General features: G+C 43.0%; 3 protein-coding genes across 14 annotated transcripts in view; all 3 read left to right on the forward strand.

The window, feature by feature from the left end:
• Window positions 1-4,671: 4,671 nt before the first annotated feature.
• LOC117422700 (dolichol phosphate-mannose biosynthesis regulatory protein-like) lies at window positions 4,672-6,964 on the forward strand. The gene is made up of 4 exons (XM_034037966.3): window positions 4,672-4,824; window positions 5,143-5,232; window positions 5,582-5,684; window positions 6,180-6,964. The coding sequence occupies exons 1-4, from the start codon at window positions 4,822-4,824 to the stop codon at window positions 6,233-6,235; spliced, it is 252 nt and encodes an 83-aa protein (XP_033893857.1). The 5' UTR covers window positions 4,672-4,821; the 3' UTR covers window positions 6,236-6,964.
• A 1,154-nt stretch (window positions 6,965-8,118) lies between these two features.
• On the forward strand, window positions 8,119-18,677 carry LOC117422026 (phosphatidylinositol 4-phosphate 5-kinase-like protein 1). 2 transcript variants are annotated; one of them, XM_058986855.1, is made up of 10 exons: window positions 8,119-8,230; window positions 9,835-10,029; window positions 12,726-12,776; window positions 13,034-13,188; window positions 13,432-13,556; window positions 13,784-13,818; window positions 14,122-14,177; window positions 15,316-15,428; window positions 16,063-16,225; window positions 16,805-18,677. In XM_058986855.1, exons 2-10 carry the CDS (start codon window positions 9,835-9,837, stop codon window positions 17,217-17,219), a joined length of 1,308 nt encoding a protein of 435 aa, XP_058842838.1. In that variant the 5' UTR covers window positions 8,119-8,230; the 3' UTR covers window positions 17,220-18,677. The 2 variants fall into 2 exon arrangements, with proteins under 2 accessions (XP_058842838.1, XP_058842836.1); XM_058986853.1 differs by lacking the exon at window positions 8,119-8,230 and adding an exon at window positions 9,120-9,318.
• Window positions 18,678-20,222: 1,545 nt separating this feature from the next.
• Window positions 20,223-23,780, forward strand: part of LOC117422053 (endophilin-B2-like) — a 28,973-nt gene continuing 25,415 nt past the window's right edge. For 3 of the 11 annotated variants that reach the window (XM_058986856.1, XM_058986859.1, XM_058986861.1), the window contains exon 1: window positions 20,223-20,416. In XM_058986856.1, coding sequence (XP_058842839.1) covers window positions 20,354-20,416 — 63 coding nt within the window. In that variant the 5' untranslated portion in view covers window positions 20,223-20,353. The remainder of the gene's footprint in view (window positions 20,417-23,780) is intronic. The other 8 variants (XM_058986858.1, XM_058986863.1, XM_058986857.1 and 5 more) reach the window with 4 other exon arrangements.

Here is a 23,780-nt window from a genome sequence, read left to right on the forward strand (position 1 = left end):
TGTCCGCAGGTAGTCGTTGTGGTTCGTCTGTGATGAAACACTGCAAGGTGAGCGTGTGTGTTTTAAATGTGTTTTGGCCATTCGATATTCTGTGTAGCCGTGGAGTCCCACTACTGTCAATCAAACTTTGACCGTATGTAGATAAGAGGGGATATTGTAATGATTTTAACACCCGACCTGGGTCAATTGTAATTGTCTAATTCGTAATCAATTACAATATAATTGTAATTAGGCTTGAACATTGGCACACCTGCAGAATTGTAATTATACGATTCACAGTTCAGCTACACGACTATTTTTTTTGTTGGTTTTCCAGAATTAAGTGATCCACTGCACATCGGCATAATCTTTCTGAATGGCACAAATAAAAAGCGATCTGGCATGTTTCTGTATTTGAACCTGTGATGTTATGGCTTGGTTATTTATAGAGATACAGTGAACATGTTCATCTGTGTGGCTGTTTGTTACTTTGGTGGTGTAATTGTAATCTATAATTGAAATCACTGCAGCAGAATTGTAATTAAACCAAATGTCATTGTAATTTCAGCAAACGATGCAGCTGGAATTGTAATTATAAATGACCACAGGTGTGCTGAACACGGCCGGATCTAAAGACTGCTCTTTCCCCTGTGTTTTACTGTTTGTATCCATGTTTTAATAACTCGCTCCTGTGGGACGGAGAGTTAAGAGAGCGGCGATGATCAGATCCGCCGCTTTTTAGATCATTAACACAGACCCCGGGGACAGAAGCGCCATGCACAACAATATCGATGTAGATTGATCTGTGTGGATCTTCTTATGCCAAAAATAATATCGGGGACGCCCGTGAGTTTTCAGAAAACAAGATTTTATATTTTGAATCGCTTTTTCTATTTTTAAATGTGTGACACTTTTTATGAAGACAAAGGGACCAAATGTTTGGCAGTTATACCCATATATATATATATATATATATATATATATATATATATATATATATATATATATATATATATATATATATCTTTAATACTGATATAGATATTTTTAATATCCTGCTTTCCTGAGTGATCAAAACTATGCAGCAGCACTAATATATAATAGTTATTTTAAAAACCTATTTTAAATTAAGGCTGGTCAATAATATTGTGCAATATTAAAACAAACAAAAAAGGATTCTAGAATTGCTGTAGGTTCCACCCTTACAGATCACAGTGGTTTTGTAATCCGGTCCCAGGTGTTAAAATATCACAGGTAATACAGTAATGTCACAATGTGTAGCTGATGGGACTATTGTATGTGTGTGTGTGGCTTGAATACAGTACAGTGTGTTGTAGGGTGTAGGGATAACGCCCTGTTCACTCAGTGGGCATTCTTTGGCACACATGGGGTTTTATAAAGTCTGTTTTCTGAAAGCTCAGGGGCTGCATGATGCCCGCTCCAACAGCACTCCACAAGTTTCAAATCTGTTCCGTGTTTTTTTTCTTTCTGGAAAGGGATTTAAGCTATGCACAGGAGTCCGAGACTCCCAAGTAAGATAGATTATTAATAATGTGTCTAACTCCTAGAATAAATAATACATATAGAATTCAATTTAGCAACAAAAAACTCCAACAAAGAATTCTAGAATTCTTCCCATGAATGGAAGGAACCAGAATATATAAAGAGATTTAGAAGACTATATTTTTTATGATACTCCAAAGTTTTTTTTTTTTTGGTTCATAAAGGTTTAGAACAAAATAAATAAAAATATTATTGCTCCGAAGGCGCTTTTTTATTGTTGTTTTATATTTTGTTAAAAAAAAGCAGGTTTATCTTGTTGCTCAAATCAAATTCCCTTGTAGATGGAGCACTGTACTGTACCTGATTTGAAAAGTATATTTGTATTTACATATTCCAGTGTTGCCTATTCTAGATTGTAACAGTACAATAGCAACAGTATACATGTAATATTTTGGGGAAAATAAAGATATCTTTTTGGTACCTCAATTAAAACGTTTGGTCTTTTATTTTATTTATTTATTTCATCACTAATTCCAATGCACCAGCACACTCAGCCATCCTTAATCCTGCAGTGTTAATAAAGTCTTGACGATAGACATTGCATCCATTATGGTATCAAAGGTATTGCTTTTGTTATCATCTAAAGCTGAAACACTTTTAGTGAGATCTCTGTTCTACCTTTTAAATAAAGACTGAGAGAGAAGCTGTTTATTCATTAGGCATTAGACAACATAATTAATTACTGTTGCTATTAAGAACATTCCCATTAAGATTGCTTGCATAGAAATCTGTTTTGCACGTTAATGCGCAGCGTTTGTACAAGAGTAAAAATATTGGCTATGAACGCATTAGGCCGCCTGGGCCAGCGTGCAAGCTCAGCGCTGCTTCAGAAAGTGATCCCCTTCAAGCAGTAGCTCTTCCGCCGCTTGCGCCCCTGCTTCTCCGCGAAGGCGTAGCACAGAACGCACCACACGTTCTCTTCAGGGACGAGCTGGAGTCCGTTGGGAGTTCTGATGGGTCGGAGCGCACAGGACCCTGAGACCGAGACAGAAAGATAGTTCCTGATTATGGTTCCTAATTTAACGAACAGATTCTGCGACGTCAGCGGGGCTGCCCTTACCCAGTATGAAGTAAGCAGCGGCAGCGAGACACAGGATGATTAATATGATGGTTCCGGGCCCCACGTCCTCCAGGTAGCAGCGGTTGGGGCAGGCGCAGGGGCTCTGCACGAAGATCTCGAACCGGTCGGGGCTGGACAGGACCTGGGAGTAAGAGACGGAGCGGTTGTCGCTGCACCGGTAGTGAACCACGGTCTCTGTGGAGCTCCTGTACAAGGCTTGAAACATATAATACTTTGTTAGGGTTTCGCTTGATGTAACAGGTTTTCAAAATCAGCAAGTGTATTATTATTATTGTATAAATTGTTGATAAATGCATATGTGTGCAGTGTCAACACCAGTAATTCCTATTAAGCATATTGCTTATTAAAAACACGATGTCGTTCTTGAAAAACTGCAGTTTGCAGGTGACGTTAATAACCTCATAATGCTGCAGGTAGCGGCAGATGCTCTGTTTAAATAGGTTGCACGAAAGTAAACCCACAGCTGAAAGCTGAAACGCCCGCTAGGGGATGTAAACAAACCGGACAGCAGACCAGGTCTGCAGGGTTCGAGGGCAGGCCAGTTTGAGGCATTATTCTTTTTTTTCTTTCACATCTGCTTGTGGTGCAGTCTTTAAACTACAGAGATTGAGATGCTGCTCACCGGGGTAGGTCACAGAGAGGGTTCGCGTTTGGTTGCTGTAATTAAACTCGCCTCCCTCGTGTCTTCCGAAGTCTAGGTAGCGGCTGGCCTGTCCTGTGCCAGCGTGATGTCTGAAACACAAGGTGACACGGATTTCAAAGCCAGTGAAACTAGAACAGTTTAAAACGACTGAACAGAGGACCGTTCCTTAACCATTTGCTTTCCCCACTCCAGAAAAAAAAAATGCGTTTGACAGCGTTTGGCGCCACCGCGTGGGCTAATTGTGCAATATGTATTTTATACTCGTTACGAGCCACGGTATTTGTTGACTGTCCGTCTCTTACCTGACTATCAGACACACCGCCACGTCCAGGCACTCTGTAGCAGCGATCTCCGCCACACCAGAATCTCGGACCCCGCAGACACGTCCGCGGAGGGAACCCTTCCATACCGCACCAGAAAACCATCCGAGTCGCCCAGCGCCGCCAGGTCAATCACACCCGAGCCGTCATTCACGATATACTTACAGGGATTCACTTGAATACAGCCCGTCTTCATGTGACACGTCACAGAAATTAAACACATAAATAATACAATACCGAGCTCGTTGCTTCTGGAGACTCCCATTCCGATTTTAGCCGTGCAGAGAAGCAGAGAGATGCGGCCGGGTGTCTCTGTTCTGTAATGCAGTTTGGTCAAGTGCATTGTAATGTAGCATGAAGGTGTGGATGAGAAAAAGCAATTATAGCCTCCTGACTATGTACTGGCGAGGAAGGACCAAACCGCTCCACGCTACTGGAAATCTCATGAGAAACACTGTTAGGAAAGGGCCACGCATTTGTATGCAGATTACGTGCAGATTTAGAACCTGACCGGTTCTAGAATGGTTCTAGAATGGTTCCGACAGTGTGACATAAGCAATAGCAGTGATATGTCGCTGGCAGATACACCCCCGACGCATTCTAGTAATGTGCATGAGGCGTTAAAGACTTCTCATTTAGTAAGGGGTTGTTTATATATTTATATAATAAAAACTAGCTGACTGGTCCGATTCTTAATCTGCGAGCAGCATCATGGGCTATGATGACGTGAGTGCAACAGTAGCGCCACCTATTGTCCTAAACATGCTTTGCAGATGCATCCTGTCAATACACGTCATCGCTGTCCCATCTACAGTCTGGATTACTGAATTCAGCCAGTGAGATCCGGGCATTGCACCATGTAAATCTACCCCGTTATTTAAAGTGGTATGATGTACCAAAAACCACGAACAAAACCCCTTTTTGCAATAACAGTGTCATTATTCATTTGATCTGAGTGATGTTGCCTCACCGTCACTTCGATCCCTTCCAGGAGTGTGCTTAATTATTAACATTCTAGCTCTATCTGAAATGTCATTGTATAGATTTACATCTTCAAAGTGGGATACACAGAAGGCAACGCTATACTCGTGTTAAACGCACAGTAGTCTTTGACGTGCTTAAGAACTACAACTCCCAGAAGACTTTTGTATTTCAGCTGTGCTAATTGGAAGGTTGGTTGTCCAATCAGAGTATACCGGAAGTAAAAGCGAAGGAAATTGCACACGTACAAAATCATGGTGAGTAGGGATTAAGAGAGTTGATGGGGTTTATCTTTTAATTATTATCGTTTCTGTCAAATAAAAGAAAACGCTTTATTGATGTTACATATTTATAAAACAAAGACAATTAATAAATACATCAATAAATAAATACAGTTTGCATTAGCGACCGGTACAATGCAAATACCTGGCACTGCCGCTCTGGGATTATGAAGTGTTGACCGCAGCCCAGGTCTCTATAGTAGCATCGTGTTATCAGTTATCCAAGAATAGGTGTTTTTTTGTCGTTTTGTGGTTTTGTGGTTTTAACTGCTACGCATTTCCTTGCACTTGTAGGCGTCAGGTGTGGACCAGGCAGTGGGGATGGGGCTGGTGGGCTTCAGCCTGCTGCTCTTCATATACTACACACTGTGGGTTATCGTTCTGGTATGTATTTTATATTGTATCGCTGTACACTGCATGCAGGTGCTCCGCCAGGTCTGTGCGGCGATCTTAACACATCGCCTTATACTGTCAGCAGCATTTATAACAACGTGATGAAAGGTTAGCATGAGATTGAAAGTCGTTTCATAAAACAACATAGCAGAGTTTCGCAGACAGGTCCATTGCAGGTCCGTCTGCTTCTGGAATACCACAGGGACTGTTCATATTTGCAATTGGCGTCCTGCTGCAACAGATGCTAGGGGTCCAAAATGTGTGTTCCCTTTCAGTGTACGAGTGAAGATGCTGAAACGGCAGCTCACGTTACAGCTGTCTGACTGCGTTTCCTTTACAGCCCTTTGTAGACAGCGATCACGTGATCCACGGCTACTTCCTTCCCCGAGAGTACTCCGTCATACTGCCCGGCATTGCTGCTCTCCTTCTCGTTTTATTTGTTGGTGAGTGTGCTCTGTTTCCTATTGGGAAATCTTCTTTATTTCTATTGGCTGGTTCAGGGGGCTGCATTCTTCAGGGTGCCTTGAATCCAGTCTATTTGTGATGGTAATGAAATCACATCTGTGAAAGGTGTGCTTGTGGGTATTACTGGGATCGTGCCACATTTAAAGGGGTATTTCAGTATATGTGTGTGCATTTAATGCAGGTTAATAATATGCAAGGATGGCAAACTGCATAGCAGTTTGATCCATTCCTGGTTTTGCTATGAGTTTAATAAGAAACACCTGAGCTAAAATATACAGTGAGGCTAAATCAGGCTCATTTTAAAACCTGGGATGGGGGCAAACTGCTATGCGATTGGAGTCTTTATTTCCATCCCTGATATGATTGTAAGTAATAGCTCAAAGGACTGGTTTGAATGCAGTGCAATACAAGGCTGAGTTCCATCCCTGACTGCAGTTGTGTCTATTGATGAATAACGTGTCTGGTTTTTACAGGGACGTTTATCGCGGTGGTAATGTGGAAGAACAGAAAACCAAAGAAGACACAGTGAAGAGAGAAAGAAGCCCCATTCAGAGCCACAGAAACATTCCTGGAGTCTGCAGGGCGGCAGTGCTGTGTCTGCGGTTCATTAACACAGAGAGAATGGAGGGACAGTGGCTGTTCAATTCCCCTTGAAACCCTGACAAGTACAACTGCAGATTGATTTTCAGTCAAAGGCTCCTTATTTTATTTGTAAATCAAGTGTACCTTAGATCATTTCAGAAAAATCTATCACTGTGTAAACTGAGCTACTTACTGTGTGTAAGCTATGTAGCATCGTGTGCTAAAATAACTAATGCAGTGAAATCCGCTTAATAGAATCGCTGGCTAGTTAAAACTACCCTAATGGTGTAATGAAAAATCTCTTTGCTACCACTTTGTTTTAAGTGATCAAAATAAACATGCTCACGTTAAGAGGTTTTCACTGTATTTTTAACCACATTTTCTTTGGTGTTACTCCTGTAAAAATCCAGGAGGACGGCCTTACCTGAAGTAACAGTAGATAGCCCTGGATTAGTGATAATCCGGGTCTGTGAAACTCACTCTCTGTCCTCTCCAGAAAGGGTGCTGTTATTACTTCCCATCGTGCAAGGCTTGTAAGAAGCAGATTTCATTATTAGCATAGAAAGCGTTTATTGCAAAAAATATATATATATATATATTTTTGTTGTAAAATATTCGATAATTGACCAAGTAAAAATAAAATGAAGCTGGTTAGTCTTGTTTGTCTAATGTTTTATTTTCAATATAAAGCCTTTATTACCAACATTTTCTGTATGATTTAGCACAGTAATATCACCAGGATACTAGTTTAGACATGTATTCTCCTGAAGAACAAACGCATTTAATTATTTAGCAGACGCTTTTATCCAAAGCGACTGGTCAGAGCTGGTTTAGCGCTGGGGTCTCCTGGTCAGAGCTGGTTCAGCGCTGGGGTCTCCTGGTCAGAGCTGGTTCAGCGCTGGGGTCTCCTGGTCAGAGCTGGTTCAGCGCTGGGGTCTCCTGGTCAGAGCTGGTTCAGCGCTGGGGTCTCCTGGTCAGAGCTGGTTCAGCGCTGGGGTCTCCTGGTCAGAGCTGGTTCAGCGCTGGGGTCTCCTGGTCAGAGCTGGTTTAGCGCTGGAGTCTCCTGGTCAGAGCTGGTTCCAGCGCTGGGGTCTCCTGGTCAGAGCTGGTTCCAGCGCTGGGGTCCCCTGGTTGTTTGCTGGTTTTGTTGGTACAGGAGACGGTTCTGGTTGAAGAGCTGGTCTGTTAAAAAATACTCTAAAGTTCTAAAGCCATGTTTGTTGCCTGTTCCCCTAATTTAACCTATTTGCTATAAACCTCGCCTGGGATCGTAATGCCAAGCAAGAGGCTGGTAATATGTAAACTCTTCTGTGGTCACGCACCACCAGTTACCAGCAGTTGGTGGACTTTTACACATTTCTTCCATTCGCCCTTCCTTCCCGAGAACCACCACACGAGGTCGCTGAGTCAGACAAATGAGGAACTTGGAATTTTTTTTTTAAACCAGGCAACAGGCTTTGGTCTTACATATTTTATAAGAAACTCTGATGCGCATCACCTGACAGCTTTGTGGTTCAACGAGCATTGCTTTTATAAGAACCGGTTGTGTGACTCGTGTCAATAAAGCAGTTTTTTTTTTTTTTTTAAAAACAATATTTAACGATTGTGAAGCAAGCTTATTCTTCGGGTGTTCTATCCGGGGCAAACTTTAATTTTTAATACATTTATACATTGTTTATTAAATCGGTGTTCAATTGTTGTTGACCCACATTGAACGCAAATATTGTTGATTTGTTTGCTTTGAGTACATAATCAACGAACTTCAACGAACTTCAACGAACTTTAAAGCAGCTGAATGGTTTCCACTTTAAATACGAGTGTAATCGAGGATGACCAGACGAGCAGTGAAACAGCCGGGGAGCGAACGTGTTTAACCCGGGCAAGAAGAAGAAGGAGATTCTACTCTGAAGGAGATACCAAACTGTCCTTCAGAAAATCAGCGGTAAGTTCAACGTTACTGTTACACATCGGTAAAGTCTTTAATGTAGCTACAATGGGTCGTAATAATAATAATAATAATAATAATAATAAGGCACTACTTGAAAATTGACATAAGGCAATGATTAGACAACATGTTATATAACTACTTTGAAAGCAAGCTATGTTCCTCATATAATGGTTGTTATATTACAATGCTAAGTACAGGTACACCTAGTAAACAGTGCAATGAAGTCCAAACTGTATTAACGAGCGCCTGTCTGTAATGACCACGCGATGCATCCTAGTTCATACTCCTAGTTCCTGTGTTAAATCACCTGGAGATGTAAAGACTACCTGCCTGCAAAGACAACTTGTATATAGTCCCTAGAGCGGTCGTTATAATCACGCGTGGTTTTTAAGTGACGTTGGTTAGCAAAGCAGTGTTTTCACCTGTACAAACACCACACAGGCTATAGAGGCTGGAACCAGCTCACGTGTAAATGTGTGTTCTCCCACAGCAACAGCAGCAAGTGCCACACGGACTTTTATAAGCACCCCGAATGTGATAGCAACACACCCACTTGCATTTATCCGCATTGCTGTCAATAGTGCTACACTGGCCAAACCCGAATTCACTACAGAGCTACAGAGCTGCAGCCTGCACAATGGGACGGGCTCAATGCAATGCTATTTTGAATTAAAAGCGTCTTCTCCAGCACGCTATACAATATGTTATAAAAGATGCATTAATAGCAGTGGTCTTTGCTTTAGACGCTTCATTGTGTTTTGCGTTAATATTCTAGCTTGCTGAGGTTGTGGATCTGTCCCTCCCCCCCCCCCACCTGTTTGTGCACATCAGCACCCCTATGCGATCGTCGACCCTTTGGTACAGTCCGTATTGGAACTTGTTCAGGATGAGTTCCAGTGGATCTGGCGGCTGCTGGGGAGCAGTGCGGCTCGGATCGGGGAGAGCCGGGACGGAGCAGGATGAACGCAGCAGCCAGCAAAGCCACACCTATTGAAAGATTATGCGGTGTTTTATCGAGGCTTAAAAGCATAGCACCACTCGGACCACTTACATGAGTAGTCGTCAAAATGAGTCAAAGCGAGGTATGTGTACAGTACCAGTTACCCTGCTAAGCGCAAGCGGATGGGTCCTGTATTATTTATATTATAAAGACTTACTGAGAAAGGTGTAACTCGCTATAATAACCTCATGGATTAGACACTCCTAATTCAGGCGTCGTTTATTGGTGGGTTAGTTTTATAGTTAACAAGCACTACCTCTCCTGTCCATAAAGTAAGGAGCCGTGTGGTGTAAGCTCCCATGAGCGAGTGGTTCATTCACGTTTCATCGCCTGGTCCATTTGCACCTTTTTTAAGCTTATGGTGATCAGAGAGCAGAGCAAGGACGATCTCGCGGGGATGGGTGTGTTGAAGAAGGCAGTTATTCTGCGCCTGCAGGTATGACGTGGTGGCAAACACAAAGGCGCAGAAGCTTGAAACAGTAATGATTTTATTAAGATGTACGTCGTTGATAACATTGCATAGCGAGCGGCGTACCTTTTGGGATGCAATGGCGTGAAGGGCGCTATATAAAACACGCTAGTATTGTGTTTGTCGTAGATGGACGCGCAGGAGCCCTGGTCCAGCCGCCGCTCCAGGACGTTGAGGAGGAAGCTGATGTGGAATGCGAGGCAGCAGTGGAAGCTGCTCGGCCTGTTCGAGATCGGGAAGCAGCACGAGTTCTACGAGTTCACCTGCATGCTGAAGGAGGGGCTGGCAGCCGCCGTGCAGAACTCCATCGACAACCCGCCTCCGGTAGGGAACGCGCGGCACCCGCTACCTTTCCACGATGCGTGCTCAATTGTGAGCGCTTCTTATTGCAAATACACCAACGCTGCTCTTCAGTTCTAGCTGTCTGTTTTATATCTGTATAAATATGTGTGCAACTAGGGGTGTAATGATACACTGATGTCACGGTATGATACACTGATGTCACGATATGCAGGTTGCGATACGATGTGCATCACGATACACGTGATGCTTACTTGTATAAAGACATAGCATATGTCTACGCAAGGCAGACAAGCAGAACCCCTCATCAACACACCGTTAATTGTCACGTAATGCATTTCAAGGTCCGTGTCCCGTAGGTATTTTACAAAGTCTGTTCGTACTTCTGCACTATCAGTGAAAGCTGGTTCAATATTACCATCTGTCTGTGGTTTGGAGATGGGTGAAGTCATCCTGGAATTCACAGGAGATTCCCCACCTCTGAAAAAAAAGAAGTGATGCTGATAAAGTGACCCAACAGTTGCGTGAAATGAAGAAGTTGCATAATGTTGTAATATACAGCAGAACCCCCCCCCCCCCCACAGACAGAGACACAGACACACACACGCAGACACACAGACAGACAGACAGATACACAGACACACACACGCAGACACAGACACACACACAGACAGACAGACACACACACACGCAGACACACACGCAGACAGATACACAGACACACACACACGCAGACACAGACACACACACAGACAGACAGACACACACACACACAGACAGACAGATAAACAGACACACACACACAGACACACACAGACAGACAGACAGACAGAGAGACAGACAGACAGGCACAGACACACACACAGACAGACAGACAGACAGACAGGCACAGACACACACACAGACAGATAGACACACAGACAGACACACACACACACACACACACACCCCAGATTGGCAATTGTGTTCCTTGGTTTTAGACAGGCAACATGTCAAATGACCCTGCAAATTCTTAGATAAAACCATAAAACAAAGCTGATCTTCTACACCCATTAGCCCTTAATTAAACTTGACTTGAATTGCAATTTAGTAAGGAACAAAAAACAAAACAATTGCTCCCTTAGTGGAATGTCTTTCCAGATCATTCGGATTCATCCTTTTGTTTTATTTGCACGGTGGGGATCTGACTGGGAGTGTTGGGGAGCTATGAAGACCGATCACCTGAGCATCAGGCATGCAAATCACCTCCCAGTAACCCCCAGAGATTGTGCGAGGTCCAACGGTGTGGTTGTTTACTGAAATTAAGCCTCATTGCCAGCAGGAAAATAACAACCTCTCCCTTGCAATGGTGCAGTGTCGCCTGCAGGTGGCTCTGAGATTGCAGATGCATGACAATATGATATCTCTGAAGCATCAGCGTTGTTAGCTATTGTTCCATTAGTCATCATGGGGGCTTTATTCCCATGCCTGGATCCAAAACCAGCTTCGTGTTACAAGTTCCGATTTGATAAACAGTGAGATGCGTTTGAATGAATTGAACAGCGGCCAGTCTAAAGAGCTCCGTTCTTTAGGGGATTTCTAGATATTAATATTATATACAGTAAGCATACCATGAAATGAGGTTCACCAAGAATCAGCTCTTTAAATGTTCTATTAAGCAGAGTTTGTTCACTGTATTCGTTTCTTAATAGGCTTATATATTGGAGTATTTTGGTAAATTCATCCTGCAAGGGGTTTTAGAATCGCAGTATTTTTTGTTTTTTTTCTACAACTTTATTTTAACTTGTCTGGGGTAGCTGGTACCGGGACTAAAAAATAAACAGAGATTTAAAAGCATAGAACTGAATATATATATATATTTTTAATACACAATGATATAGTCAAACCCGTATTAAACTAGCATATTGCTGCTCTATAGCATTGAGACAGATACATAAATAATAAGAAAAAGCAGAGCGTCAGAGAGCCGCACCCGTGTCATGTGATCCTGCAGGGACAGGCTGCAGCTCCTTTGTGATCCTGCAGGGACAGGCTGCAGCTCCTTTGTGATCCTGCAGGGACAGGCTGCAGCTCCTTTGTGATCCTGCAGGGACAGGCTGCAGCTCCTTTGTGATCCTGCAGGGACAGGCTGCAGCTCCTTTGTGATCCTGCAGGGACAGGCTGCAGCTCCTTTGTGATCCTGCAGGGACAGGCTGCAGCTCCTTTGTGATCCTGCAGGGACATGCTGCAGCTCCTTTGTGATCCTGCAGGGACAGGCTGCAGCTCCTTTGTGATCAGGAGCCTGACTCGGCTAATCCTGCACACAGGCTCAGTAACTGTCTGTCACACCCACGCAGTCTGCGTGCCCTGGTAACCCTCCGATGAGGAAAGGCTTGTGACTCCGGATGTTGCACTGGCTCGTTTCCTTCGAAACAGGGGAAACGATAGTCTGTCTTCATTATTACTGGTTCCCCTTTTCGTTTGACTGAAATCTTTTGCTTTCTTGTACCTCCTGTCACTTCCTGTGCTGTTGGTCTGAAGTAAACCGCCCTGGAAGGGGAAGTGATTAGTTACCAGGAAGCAACAGCGATTGGCAATCTGTATTTATCTGCCCATCCCAAATATGGAAATAATGTAAAGTAAAGAAGCAAAATACCTAGAAAAAGGGGCGCCGGTGATAATGTTTATGTCAGGGTGCGGGACATAACTCACTCTTTTTTTTCCCCCTTTTTCTCTGCCAGAATGAGCTCGTTGAAGCAGACTTCAAAATGGAAGTGAACCAGAGACACGATGTAAGTGGAGAGAATCGAATCTGATCAGTCTGGCTGCATCGATTAGCGATTGTCAGGGAGTTCAGTACAAAAGGATTATCAAGCAGTCCTAATTGCGGGTTTTGTCAGCACCAGATCACTTTCTTTTGAACAAATGTGCATTGTTACTGCCTGTTCAAATGAGATTGACGTATTCATTTTAATACACTGTTATATATATATATAATATAAGGGCTGTGGTGCTCGGTTCGCGTCTCATTCTCTGCCTCCTTTCACAGGGGTTTAAGATGCGGACGTTTGCCGGCTCGGTCTTTTCTAATTTCCGACAGAGGTTGGGAATGACGGAGAAGGAGTACCAGCTCTCCCTTTCGTCCAAAGGCTTGTACCTGCAGTTCATCAGCAACTCCAAGAGCAAGGCAGACTTCTTCCTGACGTGAGTCAGACAGAAACGAGCGGGACTGAACTGGGTAGCCCTGCAGGTCCGGAGGGCTGTTCTACACCAGGGTTAACCGGATACACGTTTCATTGGTTCAGTTGAAGAATGAACATAACATAACTGTGCTGGAGGGGTCACCCATCCCTGCTTTAGTTGTGTGTCGGGTTCAATAAATACACTATCTAATGAATACAGAGATTTGTTCATTTATTAAATGGTTTGGGTTTTTTTTTTACCCAGGAACGACAAGAGGTTTTTCCTGAAAACGCAGAACAAAAAGGAGGTCAGATTTCTCCTCTCCAACCTGAGGGTTTACATGGAGCACCTGGAGAAGTACCCCCACTCTCTCATCGTCAAGTTTCTCGGTAAGAAGTCCGTGCTGCACCCCTGAGAAATCAGCATTAGAATTCCTCTTTATCTTTTTAGTGTATAACTTGACATTTCAATTTATGGAGGCGGCATTAGGATGATTTCCGTCTGACCACTGTAATCTAATTATCTAGAAAATTGCAATTGAATATATGGTATCATATTAGGAGTGCTTTTTTAAAAATCATTTAATATATAAATAACTGTTATTCCTTTTATTTAGGGGTGCACAGGATCAAAATCCCAAATCAAGGAAAGGTAGGCCCGGTTGTCACGTTGAATTCATTTTTATCCACTTGCCTACTCTGCTGCTCTGGTCGTTCTTTCCAGATTATTCCTTTTGTTTGTGAATCTGTATGCCTGTCTCCTGAGTAGACAGGCTCTGATTAGGCCGTTGTTTGCATGGGGGATCGGACTGGGAGTGTTGGGGAGCTGTGACAACAGATTATCTGAGCATTAGGCATGCAAATTACCTCCCAGTGACCCCCAGAGGTTATCCAACAGTGTCCTTGCTTATGCATGTGTATATGTCATGTATGTTTTGGCTTTATTATATTTCAGAAGTACTTCATAGTGATGCAGAGTGTGTTTTACCCCGATGAAAGAATCAGTGAACGGTAAGAGGCCAGTCTAGAACACAGTGGCTTGTCTTTCTTGTCGTATGAAAGATCCGAATGAAGGCTGATCCAGTTGGGCTATGTATTTTTTATTTGATCTAAGAGCATGTAAAATCCGAGTCTGTGTAGAACCCGCCCAGAACAATAGTTTAACTGCTCCTTGTTTCCAGCTCGTTTTATTACAAACATTTCATGTTATCTAGTTTAACTGGTGCGTTACGGAGGATAGCAAACTAGAGAAATAACAATTGCTGTGAAATCATTACTTTGAGTCTGGTAGCTGCAATTACATTGTGAGCATTTAGCAATTAGTCTGTTCATTACCCAGCAACACTTCTGAGGCATAGCAGATAATTAGCAAGAGATAGGAACATTGCTCTTTTAATTGCACTATTACAGAGATTTTAAAAGATTCATGCAAATGTTGTTTTTAAAGAAACAGTGTGTAATTTATAGTCATTATCTTAGAACATAAAAATATGAAGCTGTTTTGGTATCTCAAAGTCACAGGAGTGTGACTATGAGTGTGATTGTTTTAATGTTTGTTTGTTTTATCTCTCCCAACCTTGGGAACCAAATCCGCCTGTAATAAAGTGAATCACACCTTAGAGTTCAGTTTCAAACATGTATTATGGTTTGTTTGTTTTTGTTGGGGGGGAAAAGTACTGAAAAGAGATGTCCCGTGGTGCCTCTGTCAGAAGAACAAAGGAGAAAGCTGACCTTACTGATTTGCTTTCTGTGCCACAGAGTAGAACGCAGCCAGCTCACTAGGAGAGCTTCCACATGTCTGTCTGTCATTGAAGGTCAGACTAGCACAGTAACCCACGCATGGCCAGGATTTATTTCCGTGTTGTTTTCAGCAGCCAGTACAATACAGCACCAGAAACGCGTGAAGATGCATTTAAATGCAGGGAATCCAGATGTGACTTTCCCTTTAACAGAAAAAAAAGTTATTTCCAAAGTTTTATATAGAAGGAAGGAAAGCCTTTAACACCTTAAAGGGGAGGTGATTTAAGCCACATGTAGATGAGAATAGTACATGTGTGGAGTTGACTTGGACTATGAATTGAACTAACAGGGTTCCAGCGCTGACTGAATGCATTGCACACTGTGCTTGTTTCTGCTGAATTTCTCTCAGGTACGATATTAAGGGATGTCAAGTTAGCCGCTGGACAGATCCGGCCCCAGAGAGCAGCCAGGAGATCGTGGTGCTCAAAGATCTGAACTTCGAAGGAAAATACATCTGTGTGGGTAAGAGAGGGTCCCATTGCTCATCTGTTTGGGTAAGAGAGGGTCCCATTGCTCATCTGTGTGGGTAAGAGAGGGTCCCATTATAAAAACAGTACGTTCTGCCAGCAGACGTTTTCCCTTCCAGAAAGACAGACGATTGGTACGTCTTGAATGCTGTTCGACACTGCATCCAGTTCAGATTGGCACGGGCACACAGCCCCTATGTTAATGATATATTACTCCATTTACATACTGGCATCATGATGATTTAAATGGGTATTTTTATGCTTTTTTGTCATTCATCTAGCAAAACCTTCAGGGACCATAATTAACATGGTGCAAAAAAAAGCACATATTTTTACTACAAGCAATCCAAACTGGCACTTTTGATGCCAACGTACAGTCAGAGGACACTCTTTGAACAAGTTACCAAAATGCAATCAGCTCTTCTTTATCTCTTCTGCAACCCTGATTCATTTAAATAGCTGCAATCTCTTGTATGGAAATGTGGTTATTAAACAGTTATACACGTGCTTCCCCATGACTGGGACTAGTTAACTGGGCTTCTCTGCTGAGTGATTGCATTCCGCCGTGGAAGAAGAGGAAACGCAGACTGCAGGCTAATCCCGAGCCTGGCTGTCCTCTCTGCCCCCAGACCAGCAGCGCGCCTGGCTCGTCCGGCAGATGGAGATCGACAGCCAGTTCCTGCAGAGGCTCAACGTGCTGGACTACAGCCTCCTGGTGGCCGTCCAGCCGCTGCACGTGGACGAGAGGATGAAGAGCCAGTCCTTCGCCAGCCTCATCATTCGCACAAAGCAGTACGTCTTCTGGTCCTGTGGCTTTTCCAGCTCATCAGAGGGTTAGGGAGAGGTTAGGAGACACCTGGGGGTTGCCCATTTTTTTTGATTTTCAGAAAAACCAGTTGGAAATTCAATGCAGAAGGACTTGGGACAGAGGGTAGGAGGCATTTGTTTGCACACAGAGTGGGTATGGAATACATTATGTAACCATGTTGTTGATGCTGAATCATTGGGTCCTTTAAGACCCAGTTTGCCATGTTTTAAATATGGTTTACTATACATCTACGGGATTTGCAATGCATTCTCTATGCTTTATTGCACATTGTGTTTACTATGGTAAACTTGTCTAAGGGTGTACCTTGATTTGGAATATGAATTGAAGTAACAGACTTGGGTTCCACGACTGATTTGAATACATAGTGCTTGTTTGTGCAGAATTTCGCTCGCCTACAATATTAAGGGATGTCAGGTTAGCTGCTTGCCAGATCTGACCCCAGATTTGAGATGAAGAGGATTAGCCTCTCCTGCTCTCCAGGGAGGGAGCTGCCTTTTTTAGGTTTCTGATCCATGGCTGGTCTCGGTCTGATTCCCCCGCAGGTCGGTGAATGGAAGCAGCAGCCTCAGTTTCTCAGTGCCGGGGATCGTGGAGGAGGAGTCGGCGGTGCTGGTGTCGGAGATGGTGTGCGGCACGGAGCAGTGCCAGGTGAGGGAGGTGCACCCGGGCAGACCCATCCCCCTGCAGACTCTGGGGGCCCAGTCCAGCGTCGAGTCCACACTGCAGGCCCAGAACCGCAGGCTGCTGCCCAGCTTCAAGAACCCCCTGCACGTCATCGACGGGCCCGAGGCACGCTACTTTGTGGGGATCGTCGACATCTTTACCGTCTACGGCTTCAGGAAGAAACTGGAGTACCTGTGGAAGTGCCTCCGGTACAGAGGACAGGCCTTCTCCACCGTCAGTCCGGACGTGTACGCCAGGCGGCTGTGCCACTGGGTGGAGTCTCACTCTGTGTAGGAATGGAGGAGAACTGAACTGCAGCACAGCCTTGGAACCTGTACATGGCATAGCACCCCCGAATGACTTTCATTTATATATATAGTGACACAGTATATCTCTTCACCCTTTTCAAGACACTATAATTAAGTGTGTTTTTTTTTTATTATTGTCTTTGATAAAACTACAACAAAGGCAGAAACAATTCCCCAAACCTGAAGCCTTATCCTGTATCCAAACCAATCCCCTTTCCAATCCAGGTTTCATCTATACTGGCAATATATATATATACACACACACACATACACACACACACACACACGTCTGTATTTGAAGTGAGAGCTCATCATTGTTTTTTTGCTGCTTCGTGAGAGCTAGGTAATTAGGAATGGCAAGCCTGCCCAGCAGCAGAGTGGTTGCTGTGTAAATAACATTGTGAATGAATGAATGAATGAGCTCGCTGCCTGTAGAGCTGGAGGAGGTGCAGCTGCCATGCTGTGGACCTGCAGTGCTGCTCCCAGTTGGGGTTCCAGAGTGATTTGATTGAAAGCACTGGCTGTTTTCACAATTTTTTTTTTTTTTTTTTTAAGATATTTTTTTCATGAAAGCTTGTAACATTAAATGATACTTATTTTATATATATTTAAAAAAAGTACTTATTTTGACTGTTTTGCTTTTAATTCCTTAACTCATTCAACACAGCACAGACCTGTTTAGGAAACAATGCGGACTGCTCAAGTAATATAGGAAAGTTAACTCCACTCAGAACAGCACACCACCTATCTAATAAACGAATCCATTTGGTAGAATACACTGAAACTGCGGAATTCATGATCCGAATACAGTTTTTCTGTAAAGTTGCTTCGTGCTGAAAGAGTCCAGACTTGTTCAGTACCGCTGCCTGCCAAATCTTGTGATCTTCGCTGAGTTTGTGTGATTTCATCTTTGAACCAGCTGTACACAAGCATCCAGACGTACCTGTTGATGTGTCAGCCACGCAGTAACCAACACGGTCTGATCCTGTGATTGAAATCTGGTGGAAGCTCAGCTCTAATGTCCCCCGTCTATTGGGTCACATTTTGAACTAAACAAAAAGTTCTTTTGACAGCGAACCACGTTTTCAACTGTATAATTATTTTATTTACCCAGGTTAATGCAAACCCTACCAACGCCCCTATCTTTGAGGGCAGTGAATGCGACGTTATGGCACAAGCGCCTCGCTGATACGGCATGAATGATCTGTGAATCCCAGTGTGTTGCAGCTTTTATTTTTCAATCTGGGATGTGCTTTGTCAGTCTGACACGCCTTCATATGAACCAGTCTGATGATGAAAAGAGCTTTGGGCTCGTACACGCAGGTATTTAAAGGATGTAAAAAATACGTGGGCTGTGCCTTTGCAGTTTTGCAGTTTTTAAAAGTGCAAACAAATGCATGTGCAGTGCCAAATGTTATTGCAAATAAAAGTACCTGAAACAGTTCATGTAGTTTTTTTTTTCTAGTTATACAGCTTGATGAAGAAGGACATTACAGCTGCATTGTCTGCCTGGATCTAAACCCAACTCCTTTTTAACACTAGTAATGCCACTGATGGTGTTGAAGTTTATTGTATCTGCTTGCTACCATACAATACACATACATTATAGAGCAGGCTCATTAAGCTGGGATGCTGGTTAACTAGCTATTTTAATGCTGCAGAGCTCTGCTGCACATCCACTCAGAAGGGGAGTCTGCTTTTGCAGTGGAGGGAAGTCCCCAATTTAAGTTTTTTATATATGTTCTGCTGTTTTCTGGTCCCGGCCCACTTTCTTTTAAATGGCCTATGTTTTGTTAAATAAAATCTGACCACAAAAACAGCTGTTGTCTGCATATTGTTCTTTTCAGTTCAGCTGTGGCTTCGCTACAGGACATCAGATATGCACGATGGCCAATGCATTACACTGACCTTCTCTTGAAAGTTGACTTGAAGTTCCCAAATAAAACTGGTTTAGCCCTTGGGCCAGACCATGGAACTTGAGCGTTACCATGGGAACTGATTGGTGCAAGTGGAAAGGGAATACTGACTGTCTGCTGCCTCTGTGTGCCGCTTGAAAAAGCTTCCTATCCCCCAATTACAGTAAACCCAAAGCAACCAGAGAACAAACAGCTCTTCAGCACGGCAATAAGGGGACCGGCAATGCTGCTGCTAATGCTAACGAGGTGAGCTTATCACTTCTTTAACTGAGACTCCCTGTAACCCAGGTAACTTATCCCTCTCTCAGCACTAAATTATTGTAGTAGTGTTTGCTCAGGAATGATAATAGAGTATTCTCCTATTCCAGCCAGGCTGTCTGCTTGCCTATGGGTCCTACTCTTCAAATCCCACGCAGCCTCATAGATTTATTTTTAGCTATTATTGCAGGAGGGCTGGCTGGCCCCTGAAGCTTTATTTCTCATACAGTCATATTGTACAACCGATTCTTGGCAAACTAGGTTCTCTGAATACTTATTTATACTTATTAATATGCTGTATGTATATCTGGTTCTCTGGTGTTTGTTTGTTTTGTTTGTACAGCGCTTTGAGATGCGTGCATTTAGGCGCTTTATAAAATAAAGATTATTATTATATATTATATTATTATTATTTCTGTTGGATTCTGTGCACAGTGCCCATTTGCAACCTGTATTTGCATTTCTCTTCAACATTCGCATTCTCCTACAATTAAACTGATGGGGGCTGGTATTAATACTTGGTGCCCCATTAATCCATCCTGCCTATTTGCTTCCCTCTATAATTAAACTGATGGGGAGTTTTCATTTCGCATCAGTTTTTGACCTTTGTTAATATGCATTCGAATTCCACCTTGAAATATGCACAAGAATGCAGGAACCTCACAGATATACACGTTATTATTTTATCTTTCCACGCTATAAACATTGGTATTAGCTCCCTTTGTGAACTGTCGTCAATTTGACCTATATAATCTCCTCACCCCCCTTTCCTAGATGAATTGCACGTTAAAGCGACGCTTCCCCTTTAAATCTAGGTGACGTGCTGATGACGGTGGGTTAAGTGAGTGTTGCTGCTGGTATTGCGCGAGGGAAGCCGATTGCCTGTTCTGATCGCGCACGGTTTGCAGAGCTATAGCGCGTATACATTATCTCATGCACGGACACTATGGATTTCAATGTAAAGAAACTCGCTTCAGATGCTGGACTTTTCTTCACGAGAGCTGTTCAGGTTAGTACGTTTTGTCACACCGTATATTTTCATAACCAATTATTATAAAATAATAAATAATGGATGTATTTTTTAGAGGCCTTCGTTCCTTCTTAATTCCACACAATGGATGTCAGCCAGTCAGGTTTTTTTTTTTCATATGCATTTTTAATATTGTATTAGGTAGCGGTATTTTGTGGCTTGCATTTCACCAAATGTCGTAATTATATAAGCCGGGAAGCCTAATACAATAATAATGCATTGCGTTGTCCGGTTGTATTTCATGAAAAGTATGACACTAGGCAGTGCTGTTATGATCCTGTACTAAGAGAGACGTTTCTACAGCAGCTGGACTTGCATCCTTTTAAAACCGCAATGAGTTGGGAGTGTTTAGCTTATATTCCCGAGAAACTGTTTTCCAACGCTAGTTTTGAAAGTCGTGTATGCGCCCCGTGTTGTGCGAGAGATTGCCTGTTCTGATCCGGCCGGGTTTGCAGAGCGATAGGACTCGGAGAAGCTGTACTAGTAGTGGCTACACATATTAATAATATCTGCTGTGTTGTTGCTAGCGTGTACGTGTGAACCACTTTGGCGCAGTCATTTAAATCGCCCTTCCACATTATATTAGCGTAGTTACTTTCAGTACAATGCAAAACACATTCTTGAATCTTTAGTCTAATTATTACATGCGTGTAGACAGCTAGCGTCTTTTTAAAATGTTATTTAGCATTTAGTCACAAGATCACAACAAATAGAGTACAGCCGGCTGCAATACTCGTGACTCGGATCTGCACAGTGCCTTTCGGTGTCAGACATGGCAACGTTTTAATTAGTGTCATCATCGTTTTTTTTTGTTTGTTTGGTTCATTTAGTTTCCTGATCAAAATAATTGCAATCGCAAGCATTTAACCTGCAAATAACAAGCCGTTTTAAGAAGAAAAAACAATACCGTTAATTATGAGCTACTTACTCAACTAAACCTCCACTGACATCTCCAGCCACACTTCTCTGACAAAGGAAATATGAGTATACGAGGGATACTGACGAAGCCGCTGATGTGTACTGTACAGTAGGTAGGTAGTCGCAAATGAAATATGTGTTCAATATTGAATCTCACACTGTTCAAGACAGAAAATAAGCGTCACCCGACCTGCCATAACGCCGTCAATGGGTTGGCCTGGCTAATCTGCACGATGTCTACAACAGTCAAGTGCAGTCTTCTATAGGGAAGCACCTTTCTACCGACCCCCTGCTGTTGACACTCTAGCAACTCTAGCAAAGTCAGGCAGAATCAACTGTCTTGCCCCTCATGACTGAAACGGACTGTTACAGCAAACCACTGTTGTTGTTTTTTTTCAAAAGGTGGTCTTATTGCCTAGTTAGAGGAGTTCCATTTCTTTTAGTAGTGCATATCACACCACGCAGTGTTTGTATAGTTCAAGATAAAGAACAATCAAATGGAAAGGCAATGGATTCTAGAACCTGGCTTTACAACACAACAAGGATGTTTATTTTAGTTTCATTGGTGACCTTCAGTTTCAATACTTCAAGCATGAGAGCAGGTACAGATGGCTGGCGACTCTGTGTGCATTGCAGGTATCATCCCTGTTGCACGCACAGCAGAGTCCCTGTTAAATAACATTATAGTAGAGAGCATCAACCGACCAACCTGAGCCTCTCTGTCTGTCTGTCTGCATTTTGACAGTCTCTGTACAGAACTACACGCTACATTACAGCCCCTGGTTTTCATTTTAAATGATTAAGACTCCAGTAATGTCATTTTAACCAAGGACTGGTGCACAAGAGGTTTTTGGAGAGGGGCTGGAGTGAAACTGAGTGCACATATAGATTTGCCCTTGGCTTTCTTTTATGTTAAAAGTGATGTAGGAGCCTGCCTTAGATTGAAACGCAAAAGTTTTCTTTCCCCGGTATCGCTGATCATCAGCAGCACTCGTGATCACTTGCCTTGGAGCTCTCCAGGGAAAGAATGCACAGCTTTGTACACATTATCGTATAGATCTATAAAACCGTATAGATTGCTTGCTGTCTTCAATGCGTGTTGCACTTAGTTAAACCAATTCTATTTATAAAACTGGCAAATTTAAGCGTAGTACTTTAGTACTCTGCCCTCGTGACACAGCTTAAAAAATCTGTCTGAAAAGGTGATTAAACTGGTGCAGGCACTCGCCAAAGCGTTTGTCTTAAACTTGACTTTCTTTCTTGCTAGTTCAGTCTTCGTCTTCCATGCCTCCTGGGGGATGCATGTCTGCAGTAGCTGAGATATAGTCGAGGTGTCTGGTTCTGTCTCACGCTGGTAATTGAGATGGGCCTTGGTTGGGACATTCCTTTACTAGATATATGCTTTTCACTGTTCTGACTTTTGATTGGTTAATGAAGGCAACAATTTGAGATCCTCCAGCACACATTTAAAAGGTGTTGATAAAGTTAACCCTAGCCAATAGCCCGGCCCAGATGACTCGGAGAACACAGGTAAGTGAAGTGCAGACAGACACAGGCTAGAGGAAACACTTCATCATGCAGAGAGTGGTGAGGGTTTGGGATGGGTTACTTAGCCGTGGTATTGATGCTGAATCATTGGGGAATGGTTCCAGGAGACTGCACGGCACACCGAGGGAGACTTGGGGTTTGATCAGCAAAGTTGTCTCAAACTAGGTCTCCCGGAACCAGGATTCGAGCCGCTGTTCCTGAAAAAGTGGCTTCGTGTTCCCTCGGCTTTTACACAAGACTGAATCAGTCTAAAAGATCCAATAGGTGTTTCTAATTTTTTTGCCTTTATGCTTCTAATATAAATCCTGAAAATAAAGTTGTCTATTCAGGGCATTAATATTTAACACTGCCTTTGACCTGAAGGCCCCACAGTCACTTTGAAATATAATCGCCACCAGTAATTCATTGTGTTGGTTCATGTAGCCGGTCGGCTGTCTGCTTAATGCAGCTCAAAAGGATGTATTCTGCTAATTCCTACAGAACAATGGATTTACTGTTCCAGAGAGGATGATATACTGTGAGTCAACGTATCCTTTATCACCTGACTGGGTTGCCATGGCGACACACAAAAAATATACCCTCCATAATGGGTACCTAACGAGAGATGAATGCGATAGCTGTGCTCTGTAGAGAAAGCTGCCATCTGTTTGGGGCGCTCTGGTCACTGTGGGAGATTGCAGGTTTCATAGCCTGGTACTGTAATATAGTACATTGCAAACTCATACAATTGCTTCGGAGGAATGCGAATTGATATTTTAGAGACATTGTGATAATTGTGATTGTTCAACTGCTTTTATTTGAAGTCAATTTAAGTGGGTTGCCGCTGTGAGAAGCTCATTTTAACAGAACACTGCTAATTGCAATTTTAATGAGCGGT

This window comes from Acipenser ruthenus, chromosome 15, assembly GCF_902713425.1.
Source record: "Acipenser ruthenus chromosome 15, fAciRut3.2 maternal haplotype, whole genome shotgun sequence".
NCBI classification, from domain to species: domain Eukaryota; kingdom Metazoa; phylum Chordata; class Actinopteri; order Acipenseriformes; family Acipenseridae; genus Acipenser; species Acipenser ruthenus.